The following is an 18,645-nucleotide window of genomic DNA, read 5'->3' on the forward strand; positions in this document are numbered from 1 at the left end:
GTATCAAGCATGTTTAGTCTTAGCATTTAATTCCTTAGTAGACCTTAGAGCTTTCTTCTAGTATTATAACTCCTCAGATGTTTATATCCAAATTCCCACATTTCAGGATTTATACATAAAACTGATGCCAGTTATTTTTTAAATTGCTGCCAAAATTATTTTAAAAAGTTATCTGCTAACACTTGCTTTCTAATTTTAAGCCTTATTCTGACCACATACTACAAAAATCCATTTACTTTATCTGTAATGGGTACAAATTATTTGATAATGATCTTCTATCACCTCAATAATCTAGCTGTGCCTAAACCTGAAAAATTGCCCAAGTACAGAAAACTTAAGAAGGTAGAAAAGCTCAAAAGGTATAGAGACCTTGGGTAATTTCTGTTGGGTATTCTATTTGGCAGTACAGTAACAAGAAAGCAAATGAATTCAGTAACTGTCCTACTTGAACTAGAACAACACAGCAAGTGGCCCTACTATGTTCTTTGGCTCTTTGGTGGAGATAACCCTATCCTAATTAAAATGTAGTATGAAAGGACATTGGTAGTTCGAAAAATACTTATTTCACATACCTGTTGTCCAAGGATCTTAAGGCCACAACTCTGTAGCTGAGGTGCAAAGGTGAAGGACAGACTGAAGTGTGTGCTATGGAACAACATTTGCTAGGTAAGGCTGCTGCTGCTTCTTTTTTTTTTTTTTCCCTTTTTAAAAAAGATTTATTTATTTATTTATTATGTTTACAGAATTCTGCTAGCATGTATGCTTGCACACCAGAAGAGGGCATCAGACCCCATTGTAGAGGGTTATGAGCCACCATGTAGTTGCTAGGAATTGAACTCAGGTCCTCTGGAAGAGCAACCATCTTTCCAGCCCAATATAAGGCTGCTGCTTATATTGTTTGAACATACAAAATAGAGCATGCCACTTTACACATTTAGGTATAAACATGCTATTACAACAATAGCACCATTTCTTACTAAATTTTTATTGATGCTTCATTTACTTGAACTTTGATTTTTTTTAAAGACACTGCTTAGTCATTAATCTGATCCATATTATTTGATACTGTGCAACTATTATAAGGTATGTTAGACCTTATTTTGAATATGCTCTCCTCAAAACTGGAAATCTATATTATATATTTCTCTTTGAGAAGTAAACTATGAAAGTAAACTATACACACCACATTCTTTGTGATCACACATTGAATTTATTAGATGGATACTGAAGGGAAGGTGCAATCTGAAGCCATGGAATTACTTCGTGCATGTGAAAAATTAATGAACTTAAAAGGATAAGACTCAAATCCTTAGTCTCATCAGCATCACACTCCAACCATGTTAACCTGCCTAAATGGTTCATTAGGACCATGAAAACTAAAGGACTAAGAAGAAAGGCTGTATTACCCATCTTAAGATTTCATAGATGATTCGGGTTTATGAAATTCTCATATCCTGAAAAATTATTTCTTACATACCTGACCTCTTAATCACAAAATTGCAGTCATCTGGAATGACTCTAATCTGAGGACATAGTAATCAATTACTACAACCAATGTTCATTCTGTGGAGTACATAGCTATCTGGAATGACAGCTATACAAAAACAGAATTCGGTGAAAGGTAACACTTCAAACATTTTCATAGCAAGAAAAGATGCTGGGGAGGCTTCTTGGTAATCACTGTTTAGGTGTTAAAATGTTAAAGATGTACATTGGTATATGGGAGAAAGTTGATTTATCTTTTTTTGGAGGTTTGCAAATCTTATTAAAGAAAGATGAGGGATGAATCAGGAGTGGCATTCAACTGCAATGCTAAGACAGGTACAATTCAGAACTGTTAAGACATTCCAGAATTGAGTACACTAATGCTAGAAATGGTTATATAAAAAAAAAACAAAACCAACAATAACAACAACAAAAGAAAACTGCTGGCATATAGTTTGCTGGGATTTCATACTAACCATTAGAGGAGGTAGAGATGCAATGTGTTGGAACTTAAAAGTACAATGTCAGCATTAACTGTAAACAATTCTGAAACATGTACGAATTTTTCAGAACACATGTAGTGAAAAAGAACTAGATTTCATATAAAATTAGAATTGAAAAAAGCAAAAAATAGAAATATTTAGTAAATTTACTCAAATGAAGTTAAAATGTTACAGAAATGAAAAATATTAGAAATCTATATACAATAAAAAGTGAATATAAATTAGCCAACTCCAAGAACATTTCCAGTTAAACATTCATACAAATACATATTCACCTTTTCTTTTTATATAAGGATAACACAAACATACACACATAACATGAAGATTCTGGAAAAAAAAATCAGAGATGCTAAAAATTTCTCAAGTTTAAAAAATGGTATAGGATATATTTTAACAACATTCTACATGAATGTAAACCCCTGATTTAATTCCATGATTTTATCATGCCAGAAGCATGGTTGCTTTTAATTTTTTAAAAAGAGATATTGGTGTTATAACACATTGGCTTATCAATAATTAAGGCATTTGTACATGGTATCAGTGTGGACAAAAAAAAATTTAATATTACTATGATGTTTTAAACTTTTGAAGTCTTTTCAACAGAAGAAAATAGCTGCACACATTTAAGTGTTTCTTCATAAAACACAATAAAAATTAATGATTGGTCTTTATAGTTCCTGGAAATAAGTTCTGTCTTGTTTTGCATACTATAAGTGATATTCTTATGCAGGATTGAGTTAAGACCCAGCAGTTCTTAAACAATGCTACCAAACGGCCATAAAGATTCTACATGCAGCAAAGTCGAACAGTCTTCATAGTGCACTTTCACCTCATTGAAGCTGAAGCTGCTCCTTCTGGATATTTCCACTTCAATGTGAAGTAGATTGTTAGGATTTCATTAGTGGTTTTATTATGTGGCTTTTTAAAAGAAAACATTGGTTTTATTTCTTCCACAGTTCACAGTTCTCAGGAGAGATCTACTTTTGGAAATCATATAATCCAGCGCTGTTTGAATAGCCCAATTTAGAAGATGAAATCTTTCAATGCAACTGTAATAAATAAGCATCTACGTCCTTAAAGGATAAAACAAAAATACTCCGTTAGTTAATAAAGCAAATACAAACACACACGATCTTCTTTCTTTTCTGCTTTTGTTTCTTAATTTGCCCTAATTCCCTTTGTGACCTTTAAAAAGAAGGAGGGGGTGGGGCACAACACAGGACGGGGACAGGACAAGGACACTGGGATTGACATGTAAAACAATCTTGTTTCTAATTCAAATAAAAAAATAGAGGGGGAAAAAAAGAAGGAAGACATCTTATTCAAAAATTGTAACTATATTTGTTTATTGCAGGGTACAGCACATAGTGCATGTTCAATAATGTTGAGAAATATTAAGAAAATGTTTTTATTCCCGTGCTCAAACTGTGCTTTGTAGTTAACATTTGCAGAAATTCTTCATGTGCAGTATAATTAAAGCCTGAAGCATAGTTTATTTTTATTTTATGTGTATGAGTGTTTGCATGCTTGTATGTATGTGCACCACATGTACACATAGTACTTGAAGAACGCAGGAGAGGACACTGAATCCCTTGGAACTGAAGTTACACAAAGCTTTGAGCTGCAATGTGTGTACTAGGAAGAGAACCCACATCCTCTGTAAAAACAACATGTGCTCCTAATCACCAAGCCTGCTACCTCTCTAGATCCACTCCCCACCCTACAATCATGTGCTAGGGTTTTTAACCTGAAAAAAACAAACAAATAAAAAACCAAAAAAACAAAAATAAAAACATTTATTTTTAAAATGATATATTGGGGGCTGATATCATAATGAAGACTTTATTATAGACCTTACATTGAAATTAATTACTTGACAATTTTCAGTATTATCATAGTATCTTAAGGCCGTGTTTATAAGAAAGCTTTTCAATATAAAGAAAATTCAAGATAGCCAGGCTTGGTAGCACATTCCTTTGATCCCAGCACTTAGAGGACTGCAGCAAGAAGATGGTAATTTCAACACTAGCAAGTAGATCTCTGTGAGTCTGAGGCCAGCCAGGGCTACACAGTGAAAACCTGTCTCAACAAGAGACAGACAGAGGTGAGGCCAAAAGGGAGAAAAGGGATTGGAGGAATCTTCTGAGTACAACCACATATAGTGACACATTTAATGCTTGATGTCACTTGTTCCTTTTTATACAGGTGTCCAAGGAACATTTCATAAGCCAATGACATAAAGATTTCTTTAATCCTTACAATACTTTTATTTCCTGGTAAATAACTACTCATGACAGCAAGGGCCCAGCAGTAAGTGGAATTATTTTTTACTAATAATTCTTTCTGCAATTATAACTATTAATGCCCTCTAGGAGTTTAAAATCTAAACTAGCAATGTACCTTTTTCCTGCAAGGCAAGCATATCAATACAGATCAACATTAAATTCATGTCTAACTTTTAAATTACAAATATATATTACCTTAGCTATATTACCAGTATATCCTGGAACCAAAGTAAGATGGTTTTCCTGTTCCCATAATCCATTCAACTGTTGCTTTAGAATCTTAATATTTCTAAGAGGAAAAAAAAAGAAAAACGAAAAAGCAAATAGTAAGATACAGACTTATTTTTAATTTATATCAGGAAAAAAAAAACCAACAAAATACAATAAAGTCAAACAACTTCTTAAAGTAGTACATGCCAGGTACAGAACTTCAAGAATATTTAGTTATCAAAGTAGTTGAGAAAACAAGCAGGTATTTGTAGCATGTGAATAACCTTGGGTATGACATAGAAATTTTTGTGAATCTACAAAGATTATGGAATTTAAGAGGCGGCTAGGGAAGCCAAAATGTGCTCTTCCTGACTTGGCCTTCCCAGTGTTGAAATTATAGTTGTACTCCACCATGCCTGACTTGAGTCCAGCTCATCTGTGTAGAATTCTCATATTTTCACGCTAAGGCAATACTCAAATCATGATGACTGTTAACAGTTTTCAGAAGATCAGGCAGGATACTTCCATTTCCTACTGCAGCAAGGCCAACAACTTCCTTCTTCCTTATTGGTACAGGGCAATGAAGGTTAAACCACTGCTGTGTTGTTTCCCTTCTTGAGGGAAGGGCTGAGATAGGTATGCTGTCTTACACTCTGCACTAAGGAAGTTGAGGCTGAAGATTGCTGAGTTTGAATATAAGCCTTGGCTACAAAATGAGACTGTCACAAATAAAAAAACAAAAAGGAAAATAAAAGGTAGGTTTCTGGCAGAAGAGATACAGGGAGTTAAGGGGTTTTACTTGATTTTTCATAAATAAAAAGTACCTCAGTTTAATATTTCTCTGAAAATCAAGAGAATAAAATTATACAATGATGATCAGAAGTTAAACTCACTACTTAAGATATTTTTCCATAGAAATTTCAGCATGAATTATCTTTAAAGCTATACATACCCATCACTTGTAATTTCTGATTTAGATGAGAGTTCTGACCACCACCTTTTTATTACTGCTTGAAGCCAGTTTAAGCCAACTATTACATATCTGAAATAAAATATTTTGACAGTATTTGTTTTCATATAACAAGCCTTTAGACAAGATGATACACCTCCCCCACGAACACGCCTCCACATATACACACCCTATCTCCCCCTTAAGAAAAATGTATTTCATTTTTTGTTTGTTTTTTGAGGCAGGGTTTCTCTGTAACTTTGGAGTCTGTCCTGAAACTCTCTATAGACCATGCTGGCCTCAAACTCAGAGATCCACCTGCCTCTGCTTCCCAAGTGCTGGGATTAAAGGCATGCCACCACCCCAGTCCATACGTCATTACTTTTATAATCTTCCTCATAAAACCAGAGAACACACACAGCTATTCGTAGAATCTTTGCAACTATCATTTATTGTTTACATTTCTTTCCTAATCATACTATAAACTCCTTGGGAATAGAAAAAATAGGGATGGAGAGAGGGCTCAGTGGGTGAAGGCACCTGACACCAAACCTGACAGCCCAGTTATCTCAGGAATTCATATAGTAGAAGACAGAATCAACTCCTACAAGTTGTTATGATTTCCTCTGTCACAATAAATAAAATGTAGTTCAGATTTTTTAAATTAAAAAACCAGATATCATATATATGCCATGGAGACCAGTTTCCTACCATGTACTCACAAAACAAAAATTCAAGAACGTTGGAAGGGAAAAGGGGAGATTTAGATTAGTACTTACTCTTCAAATTTGCTTTGAAGTAAAGACTTTACTAGAGGCAGTAAGTCTACACAGCAGCCAAGTGAGATATACTGCTTTTCTTCCTGTAAACTAAAAGAAATTCTAAGTTATAAAATATGAACTGATTATAATTTTTCTTTAAAGCTTACTTTTTTTTCTGAAAAAATACTGTTTTTACCTATTGGTTAGAACAGGAAGGCAATCTACCACAACTCCAAGGTCTTCTATCCTGCGAGTACAAGACAGACACCATTGCTTAGAGAGCCGAGGTCCTTTCTTACATTCATATTACAATTTGTATCCTCCTTTGGAGGCATTCAATATTTAAAAAATAACTTCAGTATTTATCACTGAAGTGATAAAGTACTGAAGATATAAAGGGGAAAGCAGACAGGGCTTGTTTTCCAGTGCCTGAGTGGTTGCAGGAGGTGGCAGTGGATCAAAGAAAGACAAACAAGTAAAAACGCATAGAGCTGGATGCTAATGGTAAATGCTACAGAGGATGAGAAAAGAAGAAGACAGATAAAAAAGAATGAATTACATCTTTTCAAAGACAGTACTCAATGAGTCATCAATTAGGCATCAGTAAGGGAGTATTTGAGAGACTTAAATAAAATGAGGAGGTGACACTTAAAATTCCCAAAGGTTTTTTGTTTTTTTTTAATGGCAAATTTCCCACTTAGTTTTACAGATAAGAATCGCAATTAGAAAAGGTAACAGCTTTGTTCAATCTGATAAGACAATTTTCTGTATCTTCATTACACTTAAATTGGTGATGAATGTAATTTAAGCTATACTGACTCTCTGAATGCTAAATACAATGGTTTAAATGTTTAACCAATAGAAACTTCTTAAAAGAGTCACTTCTCATATATCATTAAGAATTATTCATGTTAAATAAAGATCAAAAAGTCACACTCACCTCACTAAATAAGCTACAAGTTCACTTATACTTCTCTTTCTCCAGAAAGTCAAAGCTACATTCAATCTCAAATTCCTGCTGAACAGAACTTGGGCCATTGTCTCGTGGTCCTGAGAAACCTGAAAGGCAATCATCTAATGCATTAAAACCACAATGAAACATGACACAGACTTTTTTTTTTTTTTTAATGAAAACAGTCTGGTAGACACAGCTTTAAATTATACAAAGCCAACTCCTTATACTGGCCCACATAAAGGAATATTACAGTTTGCAGTTCAATACCGCAAATGAACGACGTGAACAAGACCTTTTCTCTCTCCCCCTTGTTACCAATTTTCAAAAATTCATTTAATTTATACAGTTAAATTATTTCTAGCTAACCCATAAACCCAAGACTTAATTTCCTGCATGTGAATGCAGGAAAAGGTAAGCATGTAGGCCAGTAATTATCAAATGAGCAGCAAGGGGAAGAAGCACAAACCTGAGTTCTGTCCTGTTACAAATGTACCATCTAAATGTATTTTTAAACAAGGTAATACATGGTATGAAAACTTAGCTCAAAACTATTAAAGACAAAAAGTGAATACTCCACTGGCCAAAGTCTCTGACATCATTCTCCAGAAACAATTACAACTACTAACCTGGAATGTGTCTTCCAAATCATGCTTTAGACAATGGCAAAAAAGTTAAAAATTATATTTTTAAAAACCTTTCTTACTGACTGTGTCCTTTGCCTTACAGAAGCTTCTCAGTTTCAGGAGGTCCTATTTATCAATTGTTGATCTCAGTGTCTGTGCTACTGGTGTAATGTTCAGGAAGTAGTCTCCTGTACCAATTAATTCAAGGGTTTTTCCCACTTTGTCTTCTAATAGGTTCAGTGTGGCTCTGGGTTTATGTTGAGGTCTTTGATCCATTTTGAATTAAGTTTTGTGCATGGTGATAAGCTTGGGTCTATCTGCAGTCTTCTTCATGTCCGCATCCAATTATGCCAGCACCATTTGTTGAAGATATCAGCAAGACAAAACGGCAGCCCACAGACTGGGAAAAGATATTCACCAACCCCACATCTGACAGAGGGCTGATCTCCAAAATATACAAAGAACTCAAGAAGCTAGTCTCCAAAACACCAAACAATCCAATTAAAAAGTGGGGTACAGAACTAAATAGACAATTCTCAATAGAGGAATCTAAAATGGCTGAAAGACACATAAGAAAGTGTTCAACATCCTTAGCCATCAGGGAAATGCAAATCAAAACAACTCTGAGATACCATCTTACTCCTGTCAGAATGGCTAAAATCAAAAACACCAATGACAGTTTATGCTGGAGAGGATGTGGAGAAAGGGGAACACTTCTCCACTGCTGGTGGGAATGCCAACTTGTACAGCCACTTTGGAAATCAGTATGGCGATTCCTCAAGAAAATGGGAATGAGTCTACCACAAGATCCAGCAATTCCACTCCTAGGCATATACCCAAAAGAAGCACATTCATATAACAAGGACATCTGTTCAACCATGTTCACAGCAGCACTATTTATAATAGCCAGAAACTGGAAGCAGCCTAGATGCCCCTCAACTGAAGAATGGATAGAGAAAAATGTGGTACATTTACACAATGGAGTACTACTAAGTGGGAAAAGAACAATGAAATCTTGAAATTTGCAGGAAAATATATGGAACTAGAAGAAACCATTCTGAGCAAGGTAACCCAGTCACAAAAAGACAAATATCCCGGGTGTTAGTGGTGCATGCCTTTAATCCCAGCACTCGGGAGGCAGAGGCAGACGGATCTCTGTGAGTTCGAGACCAGCCTGGTCTACAAGAGCTAGTTCCAGGACAGCCTCCAAAGCCACAGAGAAACCCTGTCTCGAAAAACCGAAACAAACAAACAAACAAACAAAAAACCCCAAATATGATATGTACTCACTCATATGTGGATTTTAGACATAGAGTAAAGGATTACCAGCCTATAATCCATACTGCCAGAGAAGCTAGTAAACAAGGAGGACCCTAAGAGAGACATACATGGTCCCCTGGAGAAGGGGAAAGGGTCAAGATCCCCTGAGCAAATTGAGAGCACGGGAAGAGGGGGGAGGGAGCTATGAGAATGAGAAGGGAAGAAGAGGAAGGATGCAGAGGTCATGAGGGAGCAGAAAGGTTGAGTCAGGGGAAGAATAGAAGAAAGGATATGTGATAGGTAGGGTTTTAGTTGGGGGGATGGTGGGGGAGGATGGGAGGGAGAAGGGAACTGGGATTGTTATATAAAACAATCTTGTTTCTAATTCAAATTAAAAAATGATTAAAAAAAAAGAAAAATGTACACTTAAAATTTTTGTGTTTATCATGAAAAGCAATAACATCTGTTTCTATAGATACTCTAGAAAACATGGCTTATTCCAAGTTGGGAACTTTGGAGCATAGAAGGAGTGCACACCATGCATTGGTTTGTGAGGTTTTACTTCATATTCCAGTTTTTTGATAATTTCATAGATGTGTACAATAAAAATTATAACTATAAAAAAATAAAAACCTTTCTTTTGCCTATGCATGAACATACAAATCTATGAATATTTTCAATGGTAAAATACATATTGATTTCATTTAACAAAAAGCAATAGAATATTTTAAGTCTTTACATATCACCATATTTAGACTATTTCAGGTTTTTCTATTAAAACTGTTTCTGTGAATGTCATGATGTGTGTAAATATATGCATGTATACAATTACTTTCCTTAGAATTAATTTTACAGTTAGAAGAGTTAGTAACAGGTTTGCTGAATAAGATCCCCATTAGACAGTTCTAAGAACCCAGCAAAATATGACTGAATAACAGGCTTCAGTAATCTACTTTTTAAGGCAAGATGTCTTCTTCCCCTTTCTTTAAATTTCTTCTTGCCAACTATCATTTTGGGTCTTTACAGTAGCCTGTCAGGCATTTCATTCTGTTTACGATATTGTCAATTTAGAGATGGAGGGGGGCGTTAATCTGTACAACTGTTTAAGGAGTTATCATCATCCAAAAAAGTATGTATTCAATGGGTGGCTATCTACTAAGAGAATAACACAAGGGAAAAAACAAAAGAAAACAATCAAAAAAAAAAAAAAAAAAGAAATCAAAACCAAAGAAACCCAGTAGTACAATCTGAGTAAAGTTAAGCTAAAAATAACTTACCTCAGAAAAGAAACCACTATATTTTGACGATGGGCTTTCTGTCTGTGAAGAACCAGAATCACTGGCATTAACTACAAATGTTCGACTATCATGGCGTAAATTTTCCGGCAGATGGCCTGCACAAGCCAGTTCATTTTCTTTATTTGCCATGTCACAGCCCCCACTTTTAGGGGACTGCTTAGTTCTGTAACAAGGATTTGGAAAGGGATGACGAACTAGCTTTCTGTGATAGAGCACCTTGCGCAGTTTATCTGGGCTTTTCACAGCTTGTCCAACTGTTCTGTAAAAAGAATTTATTTTCTTAAGTGAAAAAAGGCATGAAGAAAAGTTTTTAAATCGAGATTTAATTAGCTACATTTTGCAATTGTAATCTAAAATTAGAAGATAACAATTTTAAAAGTCAACTCTTATTTTGGAGAGGAAAATAAAAGTTAAAAATTATCTGGAAGGTAATGAAAAGAATGTGGCAAGTTATATAAAACAAAACAAAAAAGGATGATAGCTGCTATTTTTTAAAATGAAATATTAAAGGCCAGTATGGGAACAGGAAAATAGGAACACTTTTGAGACATCTAAGCTTTTTCTAAACAACTGAAACTTAAAGAGCAGAGTACAATGGTCTTCAGATCCTTAGGGATTATTACTATTTTTTCTTTTTTGCTTCCTTACCACCATAAGAGAAGCAGTTTTCTCTCACCATGATAGACTGCCTCATCACAGACCCAAAGGCAACAAGTCATAGACTGAGGTTCTGAATCCAAGAGCCAAAAGAAGTTATTTTTCCTGAAACGGGGTCTCTCACTACGTGGCACAGGCAAAGTCTGCATTCAAAATTCTGTTGCCTCAGCCTCCCAAGTGCTAGGAATCCAGGTATGCACTACCACAACTGGCCTCCAAAATATTTCTTCCCTATAAAGAGTCACAGTACTGGGATACTAACTAAGAAACATACTATCGTACAATATTTTACCAAAAAGGCTGAGCAGTGGTGGTGCAAGCTTTTAATCCCAGCACTCAGGAGGCAGAGACAGAAGGATCTCTGTGAGTTCAAGTCCAGCCTGATCTATACAGTGAGTTCCAGGACAGATTCCAAAGCAATACAGAGAAACCTTGTCTTGAAAAAAACAAAAACAAAAACAAAAAACAAAGCCCCCTTTTTTATTTTTTACCAAAAGAAACAGGTTTTTCATAACAAACTGAAAAATTATGAAAATAGCTGTTTCACAATTTTATCACAATTTCTGATTCTTAGTTTAACAGAATACTGCTTTATTTTCAATTCTGTCTCCATTTGGTCTCTTGCTATTTAATTTTTATGCTATCTCTGAACAATTCATACTGTACACTTGTAAAAGAGTAAAAATGGACTAGGTGAACAAGGACTTCAAAGACTCTCTGTAAGGGCCTCAGTGAGTCACAGGTCCTCAGATCACACCTTGGACACAGTAGTTTAGGAAGCTGCTTTTACAGCTTGGTACCTCTGGGAATGCATGCCATTTTTTACTACTTTCTGGCTACATGACCCTGAACAAATCACTTATTTCTTCTATTAGTATTCTCTTCACAGTATAGGAAAGATGGCATCTATCTATATAAAGGACAGATAAAACTGATGTATTAGTACAGAGCCTGGCACAGAGGAACTGTGTGACAACAAGTTAACTACAATATAATAAAAAGAATACTTATGTGTTTTATGACTTTGTCTCTAACCACTTACAGTATTTTCCTACAAACTTTAAAGAAGCTCTTACCTACTTATGTAAGCAGCCAACTGTTTTGGAGATTTCTTAACCTGAAAATCAAAGCAAATAGTGGTATCATGTTCAATTCTTCAATATATTTATGAATACTTTATGACTGATGTCAACAATGTAGCTTAAAATTCAATGTTATTTTTTTCAGATCAATGTTTTCTCTGTCCTAATACCATGGTTTCAACTAGGAGGTACACTATTGTATTTAAAGGGTGTTTAATAAGTCAGTAAGTTTAATGTGGTTTAAAGCAAATTATTTCAGTGCTAATAAACCTTTCAAAACCAAAATGCATCTCTGAGTTCCTTGTCAACTAAAATATTTATATTATAGCTTATAAAAATAGCACACTTACCAAAATTTTCTTATAACTTTAGGAATATAGTAATAGTTATGCTTCATTAATTCTACTTAATCTAAGAGACTAAACCGATCTGGTACTTTAAACTGTCTTACTTACCTCCTTCATGTTCTTACTAGTGAAATTAGAGATCCTCTTTCTAGGAAGATCAATGGGATGATCCTCAACACTATTAGAGAAGTTCCGTTTTTTAACATGGTGGGTGTCAGATGCCATAATCTCTTAAGTGCCTAAGAAAATAAAAATAATAAATAGAAAAATTCAAAAGCCACAGAACTTGATCTTTTATAGCATGTATATGCACACACATCAACAGCTCTGTGCTGTGCAAATGAGGCTTAACATAAAAAGGGATATACTTCACGTGTGTGTGTGTGTGTGTGTGTGTGTGTGTGTGTGTGTGTGTACATATCAAATCTACAATATATAGATTACTGTTTTCCTGAGAAGTACTCCAAGCTATCCTGAGACTCAATGTTCCAACTTTGCCATTGTCTCCTAATTCTACGAATACAAGTGTGAACTGTATTTTTAAATAGTTTTAAATATTTCTGAAACCCAAAACACAGAAGAAGTACAACATATCCCAGGAAATTTAAGGTTCTTCATCTTCTCATGGGCTAAAGCTTAGTCTAGAGGCTACTTTGCTTAGAATGAGAAACAAGGCAAGACAAAACCACATAAGCTAGACTATAAGATGGTCTCTACAATATAAGCCTCATTTAAACACACACACACACACACACAAAAAAAAAAAAAAACCAAAGAATGCCTTCAGTTAAAGACAATGAACTAAACATTTCCAATTACTTCTGAAACTTCATTAAAATGAGGAGTTTTTGAAGGCATATTACCATTATGGAGGAAAAGAAGAGATAAGAGCAACAATTTAGAAACTGCAAAGCCAAAGTCATAACTGTCTTGGAAGGTCTTTTCAATATAACGAGTGAGCGCACATGCACACACACACACACACAAAATTATTTATTTCAATAAAACACAATGAAATTCTAAATCAGCAAAGAAATGTGAAAAGCAGAATTCCCACAAAGTTCAGAAACTGGGACTATCAAGGACAGCAAGAACCATGATAAAGGGAATCCAGAAAACAAGTTCACTGACTGAATATCCACTCAAGGCACAGTTAGATCAATAAAGCCTCTTCCCTAGTCAAAGACCAAAGTGGTTTTTACTGTTTACTTGCTTCCTTTTGAGAAAAGGCCTTGATTTGTAGTCCAGATGGCTTCATATTCCATGTCCTCCTACCTGGGCATCCTGATTACTGAGTTAGCATGTGCCAGGACTACAATTTTATTCTATGAAAAATGCAAACCCAGTTCTTAGAATAATATTAGGTACAAAGGCAATTGAAAGAACTAAAAAATCAAGTGTCAAACAAGAGTTTACATGCTACATTTTAAATCCCTTCACCTTACCTTCTTCCACTTGGCTTATGAAGGATTGAAATCAAGCTCATATACTTCAAGGAGAGTATAAATGATGGTTTTTTGGAACACTTACCAGCCCCACAGTAAATCATACATACACATAAATGTATGGATACATACACACATCCCTTAAAAACACAAATATAATGGTAGTAAAAGTTGCCAAAGAAGTTTCTGTATCTAGTGAGACCCAGTCTCAAAAAACAAAGCAATGAAAATAGTTAGAAATTTAAACATAGGATATACTAAGACTGAAATACCCCCCCAAAGAAAAGCAACCAAAAAGAAAAACCTCAAATAGATGGGGGTGTAGAGGTGGCTCAGAAGTTGAAAGCACTAGCTGCTCTTCCAGATGACCTGGATTCCATTTCCAGCACACACATGGCAGCTCACATGGTCTGTAATTCCAGTTACAGGGGAACTGACATCCTCTTCTGGCCTCAGTGAGCACTGAATGCATGTGGTACACAGACATACATGCAGGCAAAAACACCCATACACATTAAAAAATTAAGCAAAACAAAAAAAAACCCAAAACCTCAACAGAAGCAAAAGAGAAATTATCTGGAGGGTTATCTTTTAGAACACACAGGCAAATGATAAAAAGAGTCAGAAGATAGGCTTAGCCAGCCAAACAAAAGTAGTACAAGGAAGAATAGAGACCTATTAGAAACCAATGAAAAAATTTAAGAAAACTATACAAAATTGAAGGTCACAAATTTCTAGATTAAAATGGCTCCACCTAAATCAACAGAATAAATGAAAAAAGACCTAGAAGGTTGTAGCGGCACAGATTAAGATACACGGGACTAGGTTAAATAAAGGTTAAATTTATTCGGGGAGAAGTCATTTACATAAGAAACTAATGACCTGCAAGTTCTTGCTCCAAGGATCCACACCGAGGCTGCTCTCCATGACTATGAGATCAAGCTGGGGTCCCGGACCCCAGACCTAGCCTTACCCATCACATCCACACCTGTGACCACACCTAAATGGGCGAGGTCAGTGCAACAGGTGTGGACTGGGTGGCATCTTACTACAGAAGGTACATCCTCAAATTTCAGAGAATTAAAACAAAACAAAACAAAAAAAAACTAGAGAAGGTATCATGACTCAGTGATTTAAGAAATTGGGTTAAGAAAAACTGGCCAAGTGTAGTAGCATACACTTTTAATTCCAGGACTTGGAAAGCAGAGGCAGGAGATCTCTGAGTTAAGAGGCCAGCTTGGTCCACACAGTGAGTTCCTGGCAAGCCAGCACTATAGAAAGATCCTATCACAAAACAAAAACAAAAGTCCTAAATTCAGGCAACTTAAAACTTCATATTTAGTCAGTGTGAGGGTAGCAATCACTCAAAATTTAAAACCAATTCCTTTCCAGTATTGAGAATGACAAGATACATGGATTCTGACAAGATAAATGGAGTCTACAAAGGAGCCTAACATTCTAACAGTATAGATTTTCCAATCTACACTGGAACTGATTAGAAAGCTTAGAAAAAAGTATCCACAGAAATAAAATGGGTTTAAAATAAAAACGGGCCAGGTATGGTGGCACATGCCTTTAATCCCAGCACTCGGGAAGCAGAAGCAGTGGATCTCTGAGTTCAAGGCCAGCCTGGTCTATAGAGTTCAGGACAGCCATGGCTACTCAGAGAAACCCTGTCATGAAAAATAACAAATAAACAAATGAATGAAATAAATCCTGGGATACCCATTTAAAAAGAGAGAGAGGGAGAGGGAGAGGGAGAGGGAGAGGGGAGAGGGAGAGGGGAGAGGGAGAGAGGGAGAGGGAGAAGGAGAAGGAGAGGGAGAGAGGAGAGGGAGAGGAGAGGAGAGGGAGAGGGAGAGGGAGAGGGAGAGGGAGAGGGAGAGGGAGAGGGAGAGGGAGAGGGAGAGGGAGAGCTATTAAAGAGCCAGAAAAAAGTGCTACAACAAACAATCTGCCCTGTCAACCTAGGCTTCTATAATCAGAAACAATATTCATCTGGAATGACAATAATATTCTCATATGAAAAAAATTAAGATAATTCATTTCAGCATATAAGAATAGCATAGGGGCTAGAGAGATGGCTCAGTGGTTAAGAGCACACACTGCTCTTGCAGAGGACCTGAGCTTGGTTTCCAGCATCCATGTCAGGTGGCTCATAGCCACCTGTAATTCTGGTTTCACAGGATTTGATGCTGGCACTCTCAAACACCTGTCCTCATGTGCACAGACACATACACTTGCATAATTTTAGAAGATTAAAAAAATTAAGTGGACATTTGTTCTTGAATTTTCAAAATTAGTTTTGGTGGTTGAAGCATTTTATAAACCTACATGAACATGGTTCAAAATACACACAAAGAGTTTTTACAATAACTGTAAGTGGTAGAGGCTAAAGGAAAATTAAGAGGTAAGGTTCTACATAATTTCACTCATAAATTGCCAATATCAGTAAATGGCTGTGTGTGATACCAACAACACCAATAAAACGCTATATTAAGAATTATCCTAAAGCAACTATAGATAAAATAGAGTAACAACATTCAAATAACTCATAGAAAAGCAAGATAAAGAAAATAAACCAAAGGACTCTGTGAAGTTACTTCTCGCCTTCTACCATTACATAAGTTCTAAGGATTAAACTCAAGTTCTGAGGTTTGTACAGTAAGTACATTCCTTACTGAGCAGTCTGAATAGCTCTTCCATTATTTATATGGTTTATACACACTAGTTAAAACAGAAATTGGCAGAGTAGATTAAGAAACATGACCTAACTATATGCTGTCTATTTTATATTGCTTAGTTTTTGTTTGTTTTCTTTAGACATGGTTCTACTATGTAGCCCTGGCTGGCCTCAAACTCAAGAGTTCCACCTGCCTTTGCCTCCTGAGTAGTTCGATTAAAGGTGTGTGCCACCTTGATGAGTTACATGGTGCTGAGGAGATCAGACATGTCAAACACTTTCCAAACTGAGCTATATCCCAACCACATATGTAACATTTTAAAAACGAAAGACAACAATCATTAGAAAAACAAAATCAAAACCACATGAAATACTATTTCACACCCACTAGATGGCTATGCAACAAAGACTTAAGTGCTGAGAAAGATGTGGAGAACCTAGGACCTTCATGCATCAATGTGTGAAGTAACATGGCACTGTCTGTCTCCCTTTGTCAGTACTGGGGATGAACATCTAGGGTAACATGTATGCAAGGCAAGTGCTCTCCCAATGAGCTAAAACCCCAGCCCCTGGCAGTTTCTTAATGTTAAATACAAATTTACTGTAAGAACCAGCAATTCTACTCTTTTATAAAATTTACTGAAAGGGAAGGAAACCATATTTATAAAAGATTTGTATGCAAATAATGAGATACTCAGAAGACAAACATTTAGAATGCGTATCAACTGGTTAGCAATAAAATGTGACATATTTATATAGAACATTTCTCAACAGCAAAAACGAGTTAAATACTCACAAATGTGTGTACACAAGAACAATACAGTAGGTAAAAGAGGCCATGAAAGGAGCATCACGTGACAGAATTCCATTTATATGAAATGTTCATAAAAGTAAAATGTATAGACAGAAAACAGATTGTTGGTTGCTTCAAGCTGGAGTCAAGCTGGAGTAGGAACCACACAAGGACACAAAGCTTTTCACAGTGACAGAAATGTTCTAAAGATGTATTGGGAGACTCTGATGACAACCTATGGATGACACCATAGGGGGAGCAGAAAGGATATGTGATAGGTAGGGTTTTAGTTGGGGGGGGGGTGGTAGGGGAGGACGGGAGGGAGAAGGGAACTGGGATTGTCATGTAAAACAATCGTGTTTCTAATTCAAATTAAAAAAATCTGAAAGAAAAAAAAAAGATGTATTGGGACTGGAGAATGTTCCATTCTGTACTTAACAATCAGTGAGTTACACATTTAAAACAGGTTGAGTTTCATGATGTATACTTGGCATAACAATAAAGCTTTATAAAGGAAATTACCAAAATTGTAAGCCAAAGACTTGTAAAGGCTTCTACATTCTGTTTTGCCCATGTCTTGTGCATTTAATAACACCTTTCTTCTCCCGCAATGGCACTTAATAATACTACTAAAACTAGTTCCAAGTTCTCTATGTGCTTTTGAAGTACTATTTGATAAGACCCAAAAAGAGGAGAATCTGAAATAGTATGAAGGGTTTTATTTTTTTTTTAAACAACAAAATAAATAGGGCCCTAAAAAACCAAAAGCAAAGAATAAAAGATTGAAAAGGGAATAATATTCTAACATTACTTACAACTTCTAAATATCAGATGTAGTGTACATTTTCTTACAATAACACAATGCTTACAATCAGTACTTTGTTTGAGAAAAACAACAGCATAATAATGGAGCTCACAGGATGATTTCTCTTTACATAGTAGCTATTTCCTACCAGAAAGACAAAAGGGGATCTATTTATATATCTGCTACAATGGCTACCAAATAAAGTGATTAAACAGCTCAAGGTGTTCAGATACTCTCTGTTCCCTGACAACAAGGAAAACTCATTACACAGGAATGAAACATGTCTGGACAGTTCAAAACCAAGGTAGCTTTCTCTGTACATTAATATACTATACTATATTGAGTATCCACATGGTATTTAACTTTGTATTCCACTAGGCAATTTCTCTACAAGTACAAAACACGGCTATTGATTAAGACATTCTTCTTACTACAAGAATTCCTCCTATATGTGGTTATCTTCTAAGAGTCACAGGATGAAAAGTTTTTAGCTACCATCCTGTT

General features: G+C 35.7%; 1 protein-coding gene across 1 annotated transcript in view; it reads right to left on the minus strand.

Annotated features, from left to right (window-relative positions):
* Positions 1–1,187: 1,187 nt before the first annotated feature.
* Katnbl1 (katanin regulatory subunit B1 like 1) overlaps positions 1,188–18,645 on the minus strand; it is a 38,925-nt gene continuing 21,467 nt past the window's right edge. The window contains exons 2-10 of the mRNA XM_027422276.1: positions 12,524–12,654; positions 12,063–12,103; positions 10,309–10,588; positions 7,134–7,252; positions 6,390–6,440; positions 6,212–6,301; positions 5,436–5,525; positions 4,469–4,562; positions 1,188–3,061 (exon numbers count right to left, since the gene is read on the minus strand). Coding sequence (XP_027278077.1) covers positions 3,029–3,061; positions 4,469–4,562; positions 5,436–5,525; positions 6,212–6,301; positions 6,390–6,440; positions 7,134–7,252; positions 10,309–10,588; positions 12,063–12,103; positions 12,524–12,640 — 915 coding nt within the window. The 5' untranslated portion in view covers positions 12,641–12,654 and the 3' untranslated portion in view covers positions 1,188–3,028. The remainder of the gene's footprint in view (positions 3,062–4,468; positions 4,563–5,435; positions 5,526–6,211; positions 6,302–6,389; positions 6,441–7,133; positions 7,253–10,308; positions 10,589–12,062; positions 12,104–12,523; positions 12,655–18,645) is intronic.

This window comes from Cricetulus griseus, chromosome 6 (assembly GCF_003668045.3).
Source record: "Cricetulus griseus strain 17A/GY chromosome 6, alternate assembly CriGri-PICRH-1.0, whole genome shotgun sequence".
Lineage (NCBI taxonomy): Eukaryota > Metazoa > Chordata > Mammalia > Rodentia > Cricetidae > Cricetulus > Cricetulus griseus.